The sequence below is a fragment of the Furipterus horrens genome, unplaced genomic scaffold (assembly GCF_987537825.1).
Source record: "Furipterus horrens unplaced genomic scaffold, mFurHor1.1.pri manual_scaffold_3, whole genome shotgun sequence".
NCBI classification, from domain to species: domain Eukaryota; kingdom Metazoa; phylum Chordata; class Mammalia; order Chiroptera; family Furipteridae; genus Furipterus; species Furipterus horrens.
In genome coordinates, this window is record NW_028327173.1 from 201,213,369 (window position 1) to 201,223,510 (window position 10,142).

Consider the following 10,142-nt stretch of genomic DNA (forward strand, 5'->3'; position numbering starts at 1 on the left):
TGCTAAATTTATTTAGTTGTGATTTTAATTTTTCTTGAGACATTTTGTTTACTAGTTCACAGTGCAGGTCTTTATTAGGATTGTTCTTTGTTAAAAAGTATTTGAAGTTAGAAACATCACCGTAGGAAATATCGTGCTTGTGGTCCGTGAACTTTACTGTGCATAAAAATGGCTTTGGGGATGTCTGAGAAGTGAGGCCCACTCTCTCCCGACTAAATCAGGTGGGATGCAGGCCTTTGTTTAACAAGCTTACTAGATGCTTCTGTGTTTTGAAGAAAATTTTAGTTACCTCTTCTCTTAAGGAGCTAAATCCTGGCAGGACTTTGAGTAAGAATTTCAAATATAAAGCATGAGTTTGGATCAACCTATGAATGTTTGATTGGGGTTTATGGGGCTAATAAATAACACCCCAGTTCCTCACTGCAAGTTGAGAACCAATTGAGAGGTCGATACACTATACGGACAAATGGAGGATGAACTATTAAGTTTATTATTGGTAAAAGCAGAATGGGAGCATGTGGCTTTAGGTCTGTGACCCAAAGGACTTAACAGCGTTCTACCTCTGAGTTAAATGGGTTAATTCACCGTGACTGAGCTATGACCGCCCACCCCGAAGACCTCCTCTACCTGGGAGAGCCTGCCCCACAAGGCAGGGCAGAGAACATGGGCCTCGTGTGGCTCCTTGCCCTCCCGAGAGACCCAGGGGCCTGAGACGTGCATGCTGTCTGCCTCGCGGGGATGAGTGAGGAAGAGTAGGAAGAGAGGCCCCAAGCATCCTTCCTCTATCAGCATTTCTCAAAGTGCGGACCCGGGATTCCTGGGGCTCCCAAGACCCCTTTCAAGGAGTCCACAGGGTTGAAACTCTATTCTAAATACTAACATTGATAAGATTGCTGGTAATATTAATGGATGTAATTTTGTGATATTGAATAATGAAATGCACTTATCTTTATAATGTCCCCTCAGTTCTGTGACAAACCTAACTAGCACTGTTCTAAAAAAATAAAGTCCTTAAATAACAAACAAAAACCCCCAAACTGAAATCCATGGAAATTAAAAAATAATTCCATGGGATAAAAAAGCATTGTGTGGTGCTTCTTACTGGAGTGTCTTAGATTGATTAAAATATGTTATGATTAAAATCAAACAAAAAAATGAACCCTTATGTGATCAGAACAGGTGAGCGGTTCACATAGTAAGTGCCGTGTCAGCCGAGAGGCGGAAGAGGGCTCTGTGATGTGAGGGCGTTGGGGAAATTTCCGTGAGGCACGTCGTGCCTGAACTGGCCTTGATGGTGGATTTGAGAGCTGTGAATATTATTAATAACGGTAAACGCACTTAGTTGTGATGATCAGGGAAGACTTCTGTTCTTCTTGCTACTGTTCTTCCCCACTTTAGCGAATCCTGTGTGTAGCCACCAAGTAACTCTCTCAAAGTGTAAATACAAGCATCTTACTCTTCCGCTCTGAACTCTAAAGGCATTCCCTCAATTTGGAAAAAACGTGAGGTTTCTAGCACGGCCGACAAAGCTCCGGCTGCCTCTGTGCGCTCCTTTGGGCCCCTCCCCCGTTGCGGCCGCACGCGCTTTTGTGTGGCTCTTACACACGGCAAGTGCGCCGGCCTCCGGCTCTTAGAGTTGCTCTTCCCTCTGCCCAGGTAGTGCTTCCCCAGATGTGCGCAGGCCTCAGTCCCCCACTTCCTTCAGGCCTGTTCTCCCGGCACCCCCTCCTGAGCGGCGCCCTTCCTGGCTCCGTACCCGGCTCCGTTTGTCTCCGTGCCTGATATCATATCTCATAGGTTCATTTGTTTGTCTTCCGCACCAGGTGCAACGTCCTTGAGGACAGTCATTTTACCTTTTTTGTCTATATTGTGTCCCCAGGGCCTAGAACAGAGTCTGGCACATGGTAGGCTCTTAATAAATACTGATTGAATGAAAGAATGTAGAACAGTCCGATGAAAATACTATCTTGGCAATATTAATAAAGTATCGCTCTTCTGTCTTGATGGAAACTAGGAAATGAACAGTATCTCATCGGCTGCCAAGTACTACAGAGAGGTTTTGAAACAGGACAATATGCACATGGAAGCCATTGCATGCATTGGGAGCAACCACTTCTATTCTGATCAGCCAGAAATAGCTCTGCGGTTTTACAGGTGTGCCTTACCTTCAACTTATAAAACTACCTTCCTATGCAATATTGGTGAAACAGAAATAAAGAGAGAATGAAAATGTAGAGAAATTATATATAGGCCATGTCTGTATGAGACTAAAAATTCAAACGCCCACATGTTTTATGAACATTAAAAGTGACACCTAATAATTTGGAAATGCACAGGTATTTGGTATCTTGTAGAAACACACCTGGGTAATCGCCTCAGTTTTTAACATTACGGCATTGTATGAATTATGTATGTATGAATTAGCCATTTTCTCATTGACCAGTAGCAGTTTAATAGTTACTAGAAGCATCTCTCACCCTCTCTGCCTTCATTAATTCCGCTACATGGATAGAAAGACCTTGAGGCTGAAATGGTGATGAAATTTGCAGAGAGCAGCAGGCCCCAGGCTCTCAGCCGCATCGAGGGACCGAAACAGGATCCCATGTTTTCTAAAGTATTGGCAACTTTTGTCCAAGTAATTTTTCAGTCTGTGTAAGTTCTGTTCTCTGGTTCTCTTTTGAACACATACTTATTTTATCCTGCAGCTGTCTTCTGGATCAAGTTTTAAGCTTGACTTCCTCTTTAGCCCTTATGCAACATACAAGGAGATAACTGGCCGCTGACAAGGGTGGTTCTTCTCAAATAGATGTTGAAACATGAAACATGATCATATAAATGCTGTCTTGTCACATGTAGCTGACTCTCGTCTGCTGCCCCAAAGTAGGTCGTGGCTTCCTCAGGGCAGCTGGGGTAGATTTCATTTGCTTACCTGAGCTCACTTGCCCTTTGTCCTTTGGGATGAATGATGCATAGAAACCAAATGGGCTTCTTAAGCTATAGCATGAAAGCTAAGTGGGTAACATAGGGATCCACTGGCGGTCTTGTCTTCCTCGGTGGGAGCTCATTCGAGGTCGGCAGATGCAGCTAAACCACAAAATACTTATAAACGAAAACAGGGTCCAACACAGCTGAAAACTTGGAGATGAGTGTTGAACACAGTCATCAAATGAGACCCGAAGGCCTTTAGGAGTTTGCCTGTGGGCACCAAAGCTGGATGAACCAAAAATGTGTGCGTTTTACTTTACATGACTATTTTTTTTCTTATTTTGGTTCTGTATAAAAGCTTTTTGGGGGAAAAAAAAATTGTTTCTGACCTTGCCTTTGGACACATTTCCCATAAGTAATACTATTAAAAAAAGACTTACTTTTGTATTTGCTTTTCATTGACTAAAATACTTTTTATTTATACTTGGGGGGTGTTAAAATTATACAATAAATTCACTTCTAAACTTGTGGAAATGTATGTGTCTAAATATTTACAAAGCTGGTCTGACACCGAAATATGTGTGCTCTCTTCCCAAAGGCGACTCCTGCAGATGGGGGTTTATAACTGCCAGCTTTTTAACAATCTGGGGCTCTGCTGCTTCTATGCCCAGCAGTACGACATGACCCTGACCTCATTCGAACGTGCCCTTTCTCTGGCCGAAAACGAAGAGGAGGCAGCTGATGTCTGGTACAACTTGGGACACATCGCCGTGGTACGTTGTTCCTCTAATTCCTGTTGTAGAAAAGGCAGCACAAGTTAGTTTGAAGCCATTTTCAGGCCCTGTACATTCGGGTTTGGTCACCGTCCCATGTAGCAGTTTAGAGATGTCTAAGAGTCACCACAACTCGTTCTATATTCCCCGGCTAAATCCTCTTACGTACAGTTCACGCTTGACTCCTGTGATTGGTACTTGTGGCTTTCTCGGTAGTAGCAGAAAAGATTTGCATGAAGACAGGGGGGAGGAGACGGCAGGAGGAAGCGTATGAGTTTGTGTGTGCGGACGTGTGCTCTTCCTTTGCAGGGAACAGGAGATACGGATTTGGCGCATCAGTGCTTCCGGCTGGCCCTGGTCAGCAACCACCACCACGCCGAGGCCTACAACAACCTGGCTGTGCTGGAGATGCGCAAGGGCCACGTGGAACAGGTCAGTGAACTGCGAGAGGCCCGGGGACCATCTGCTCTCTTCGCAAAAAAGCTGTCACGTGTAGCACCCTCACATGCTGTAATTTTAACAGTGAGCTCCAGAACCTGTCCAGCCTGGGTTTGAATCCCAGCCCTCTCACGTATTAGTGATGTGACCTTGCACAGGTTACTGAACCTGTATCCAAAATAGGGCACCTGATTTTGTCAGGACAAATCTGTACCGCCCCAGTCCTCACTATCTTAAGGAAGCATTGCTCCGTTCATAAACCCCCCTCCGGCTCCCCCATCCCTCCCACCATCTAGCTGCTCAAGCCAAGATCCCAGGAGCCGCCCTGGACACCTCTTTTTTCTGCCTGCCTCTCCTGCCACCGCATGTCCCCAGCATGGTCGGCAAGCCTTTGTTGGTCCACCTCCGAGCCACGTCCTGAACCCAGCCACTCTCCTCCTTGCCCCCCCCACCCCTTCCCCAAACTGCTCTTACCTCTTGCCTGCGTGACTGCAGGGGTCTCCTAAGTGGTCTTTTTGTTTCCCCTTAGATCAACAAGGAAGTGTGCCCTATAATACATCCTTCACAGGGATTTTTTTTTAAAGATTATTTTATTACTACTTTGCTTAGCATGCTCCAAAGGCTTTGTCTTTCACATGGAGTAAAATCTGTGCTTCAATCCTTGACCTTCAAGGCCCCCTGTAATGTGGTCTCTGGCTTCCTTTAGACTATACTTTTGTCACTGCTGTAGGTCCCCCTTATCCACGGTTTCCCTTTCCTCAGTTTCAGTTACCCTCACTCAACCGTGGTCCTAAAATAGTAAATGGAAAATTCCAGAAATAAACAGTCCATGAGTTTTAAACTGTGCTCCGTCCTGAGCATTAGGATCAAATCGTGCACCATCCCACGCCCTCCTGCCCGGGACCGCAGTCATCCCTTTGTGCGGTGTCTCCATGCTGCGTATCAGCCACTTAGTAACTGTCATGGTTATCACATTGGTTATCAAAGAGAGACCACATTTATATAACTTTCATGACAGTATATTGTTATAATTGTTCTATTTTACTGTTGTTGTTATTCTCTTACTGTGCCTGATTTATAAATTAGACTTTATCGTAAGTATGTATGTACAATAAAAAACACAGATTATTCAGGGTTTGGTATTATCCGTGGTTTCGGGCATCCACTGGGGGTCTGGGAGCTGTCCCCTGTGGATGAGGGAGGACTACTGACTCCCAGACGCATTAGCTGCCTGGCTACTCCACACAGATGCTGTGACTGTCCTTCCTTTAGGGCCTTTGGCAAGTTCTTTCAGATCCTGCAGTGACTTTTCTTTTTGTCATGGAGTTTTTAGCTTAATTACCAGCTCCGTCTCAAACATCAGTGTGAAGGAGCCTCAGGCACTGAGTATTTTTATCATTTTATCAGATATTTTCATGTATGTATGTCAGATGTCAGCTGTGTGAAAGTAGGGGCCTTTTTGGGCTTTAACTGCTGTATTTTCAGCATCAGGAACAGTGCTGGCCAGTGGCAAGGGCTCGGTCCATGCCTGTGAGATGAATGGGTGATGTATAATACAGGCTAGTAACAGTGCCTGGCGGTGTTTCTGTGAAGATGAGCAGATCATACATGTAAAGCTCTCGTCACAGTAGAAGCATAGTAGATGCTCAATATATTATTGTTATAACTATTTTAAAATGCTAAGTATACAATTTTAGTGGTAATCAAGGGGATATTAGTACATGCCAGACTTTAGAGCTGAAGAAACAGAAACTCGAGGCGGGTACATAACTGCCCAAGGTCACAGTCCCGGGGAGCAGCGCGCCACCTGGTCTTCTAGGCACAAGGATAAACTTTTAACTAAAGAAGAAAAGAAACATTATTGGATGTTGCTTTTATTTCATAAATTCCCCCGAAGTAAATAAGATGGATTTGTATTTTACAAACAAAAACTAACTACTCTAAAATGGGAACTTGTTCTGTCTTGAAACTTTTCCTGTGTCCATATGAAGCAAGTGCTTGTTGTGATTTTCTTTCCTGCTTACTTATCATAGTTTCTGCAGTTCACAGTTGATTTGAAATGTTTTGGTAAAAGGTCCCATGGTCCTAACCCCATTTGATTATTAATCATACTTCAACTAAAAAACAAAACAAACAACAAAAAAAACAGCTAACCATAAAACAAAAACAGTAATACGTACCATTTATATGGACTGGCATTTTATTTTCCATAAGAAGGAAAAGGTATATGAATTTGTCCTCAGGGTCGCAGCCAGAGGTTTTGGGTTTAGCTACAAGTGAGAAGGTTGTTTAGCAGCCTGGAGTGCTGAGTGTGTGGTCTTAATGATGAACATGCGAACATCTCATGTCATTCATGGTCCCTGCAGTGTGTGATCCTCTGAGCCTGCAGGGGATGAAAAAAAGTGGTGTGGATTTTGTTTTTCTCTGTCTTTTAGAGAACAGAAAGCTTGTCATTTTCAGTTGCACTCCGTTGTCATTTTCAGGTCAGCAGTATAATAAATGCTTGCTCACTGTCATCCAGCACAGAACTTAGGGCTTTGAAATTTACTGTGGATTTTGTTGTTCTTTTAGAGAAAAGATCATTAGAAGCCCACTAAATCAGTCAACAGCAACTAGAACTAGAATAACAAGACATTTTTTTAGCATTGAGAGGACTATTATTTTGAGTAGTCATACTGAAATATAAATATAACAAGAACAGTGGTTCTCAAATAAATGTACTCTGTTTTCAATGCTCTTATTTTATCCATATGTTGATACATTTTATTAATATAGTTTTGGCAAGTTGTGAGTTGTATATCAGTAAATTGTATTTCAAGAGGAATATCATCTATATTCATCACAGAATCCTGTTTATTGAAGTCCCATCCTGGGTAAAAGGATTCTTTTACCCCAAAAAAGATCACAAATATAGTGTTGATATATGCTCAATATTCCTTTGGCTTTTCTTTTCTTTTTTTTTACACAGGCAAGAGCACTGTTACAAACTGCGTCATCTTTAGCACCCCATATGTATGAGCCGCATTTTAATTTTGCGACAATCTCTGATAAGGTATTCTCTTTCTTTATCAATTTACCATCTGATCTGTTTCTTTTTTTTCCCCCTTGGTTTTAAAAAAAGTACAGCTAAATAAGCACATTCTAACCATAACTTGATTTTTTTTAAGCACAATTTTTATATACACATATGTCTTCCCTTAGGGGACAGTTTAATAAACTTTAAAGAACTCTATCACTGAATATTGACTAAATCCCATTTTGGATTGCAGAAGAATTATTTTGTTTTAAAATATCACATTAAGTCATTAAAAAAATATTCATTAAGTAATCGCTAGTTTGGGAAGGATTTAGTCACTGCTTTTATAGCAAAGAGATCTTGTGTATTATTTGTAGATCATATTGCCACGAAGTCTCTTGCATGATTGCTGTAACGTTAGGGATAGTGAAAGCTATTTTAGCTATGAACAATACTAGGAAAATGCAGCTGTTAATACCGATACAGGTCAATTAATATCCAAGAGCTAAAAGGAATCCTGTGCCATTTTTAATAACAATAAGAAAACCAAAGACATGTAACAACTAACTTTTGCTTGGAAACCTCCGTTTAACATAGAAGATGAGTTTTGAGGATAAGGAAATGGCCAAAAACGTTTGCTAATGTGAAGACTCTTTTTTTATGGCCCAAGGACATTATAGAAATGTCATTTTTCATAGCATGAACATAAAGTCATCCACACTCTCATTTTTATTTTTAAAGTAAGATTAGCTGTCATTTATAAGTTGTCATTTTTGAGCACTTGTTAAGTGCTAAGCGCCGTTCGTTCCCTTGCCTTCCTTACTCATATTTTAATATCAATTATGTTTTTCTTAATTGAGCCTCTGCTGTGTACCAGGCACTGTTGAAGGCACAGAAGATATTAGCAATGAATAACACAGACAAAAACCTCTACCTCATGCAGCTAACGTTCTAATGGAACCCAAGGCATGAACAGCTTAAAAGGCTTCTCTGGAGTCTCAGGTGCAGATTCACACACAGCTTCTGATGATGCCCAGGTGTTTTCTGCTGCACTGTGCAAAGAAGGCTTGATTCCTTTCTTCCAGGAACATTATCAGCTTTAATAATAGATAACTCAAATGAGACATTTCTTTAAGCCAAAGGCTATATTTCCATTAGAGAAAATAGTATGTTGAAAATAAATGCCATGATTTAAAAAAGGACCCATATATTTTTTAATGCATATACATGTTATTAAAAAAACTACCAAATAAAATTACCTAGATACTTTTGTGTGCACTCACTAAAAAGCTCTCTCTCTTTAAAAATGTACACATGAATCAAGATACATTTAGATGGATTCAGATACTGTGTGTTTTTCTTTGGGACTGGACTTTAACACGTAGTTTTTTGAAATCAGAGACCCTCTTACAAACTTTTTAAACAGGATATTTTTTCAAACATTAATGTGCTAACACCATTTAAAACCTCCCAGAACATGTTATTTTATCTTAAATACAATAGTTTCTGCTTCTTGTCTGAAACATAATACCCTAATCAGATATGTCCTTGTTATTTTATTTTTATAGAATTATCAGTGACAGAAAAAAATACAGGTTTATAAATATGTAACTAGACAGCTGTAATGGAGCAGAAATTATTTATGTAATTGGTTATTTTGTTTTTCTAATATACTTTTTAAGATTGAATTGTTATCTAGGTGAAAGAATTCTCAAACCCAAGTAGCATAATGAAGCAATTTACCCTTAAAAACCCTTTGAGTTTGTACTGTATGCAGATAGTATGTGTTGTTTTGCCTTCCTTAATTCTGTTGTCTTATTCTGGTATTTCTTACAGATTGGAGATCTACAGAGAAGCTATGTTGCTGCTCTTAAGTCTGAAGCAGCATTTCCAGGTCATGTGGATACACAACATTTAATCAAGCAGTTAAAGCAGCACTTTGCTATGCTCTGATTATTCCTTAGACAAAATATATATTTTTATGATGGGCCATTATATGAGAGAGGACCCCCCCCCAAAAAACAGGAATTGTATTCTGAAGGGCAGGCCCCTTGTAGTATAGGCTTCCCCTGCTAGGAGAGTGTTCTAGGAACCCATCCTATCAGTGCACCAGCTGGTGTTGTGGTGAGAGGCTGCGTTCAGCTTCAGTGAATTTTTTGAAGACTCTTTCAATGTGTTTGCCCATTCCATGATGGGTGATTTACGAGCACACCTGCCCACACTGTGCTGAACGTTCAGCAGTTTTTGACTAAAAGCGGCATGGCCCCCACCCTCCCTATTCACCCAGTCTTGCCCTGAACAACTTCTTTGTTTTTTGTTTCCCTGGATGAAAAATGTCCTCAAAGGAAACATTTTGCCAATGTGGAAGAAGTGGGAAAAAAAAAAACAGCAGAAGCACTAAAGGCATCAGAATCGATGTGTTCAATAACTGTTTTGTGTTGTTTTTTTTTTTTCCCTAAACATCAATGTGTGGTTGCCTCTCACATGCCCCCAACTGGGGACCTGGCCTGCAACCCGGGCATGCGCCCTGACCAGGAATCAAACCAGCAACCCTTTGGCTTGCAGGCCGGCACTCAATCCACTGAGCCACACCAGCCAGTGCTCAAAAACTGTTCTGAGCAGTGGAAAAAACGCCTCGATAGCTGTATTGCATGAAATGGAGAGTGTTTTGAAGGTGACCAAAGTTAAAAAAATGTAAGAATAAACACAATTTTTAACAAGTAAATTCCATTTTGGGGAGGTCCCCCCTTATATAATTGTATAAGGGAAAAAGTAGTGTGTGTGTGTGTGTGTGTGTGTGTATGTGTAACACAAACCTGTGTTTGATATTAGTAAAGGTGACATAAGGGAGTTTAAACAAGAATGTAAATTAAAATTTCTATAATTAGAACTTTATAATATTATAAAAGATAGGATTTCAGCATTTGTAAATAGATCACGGAGGCATCTCTCACATTATATGGTAGATGTTCATAATGTTTATAAAACAT

The 10,142-nt window shown here is 40.9% G+C and overlaps 1 protein-coding gene across 1 annotated transcript in view; it reads left to right on the top strand.

The window, feature by feature from the left end:
- The window catches only part of TTC8 (tetratricopeptide repeat domain 8), a 49,080-nt gene extending 39,915 nt beyond the window's left edge, over window positions 1-9,165 (top strand). Inside the window, exons 10-14 of the mRNA XM_090272111.1 lie at window positions 2,015-2,154; window positions 3,524-3,698; window positions 4,008-4,130; window positions 7,105-7,188; window positions 8,989-9,165. Coding sequence (XP_090128237.1) covers window positions 2,015-2,154; window positions 3,524-3,698; window positions 4,008-4,130; window positions 7,105-7,188; window positions 8,989-9,105 — 639 coding nt within the window. The 3' untranslated portion in view covers window positions 9,106-9,165. The remainder of the gene's footprint in view (window positions 1-2,014; window positions 2,155-3,523; window positions 3,699-4,007; window positions 4,131-7,104; window positions 7,189-8,988) is intronic.
- Window positions 9,166-10,142: the final 977 nt, after the last annotated feature.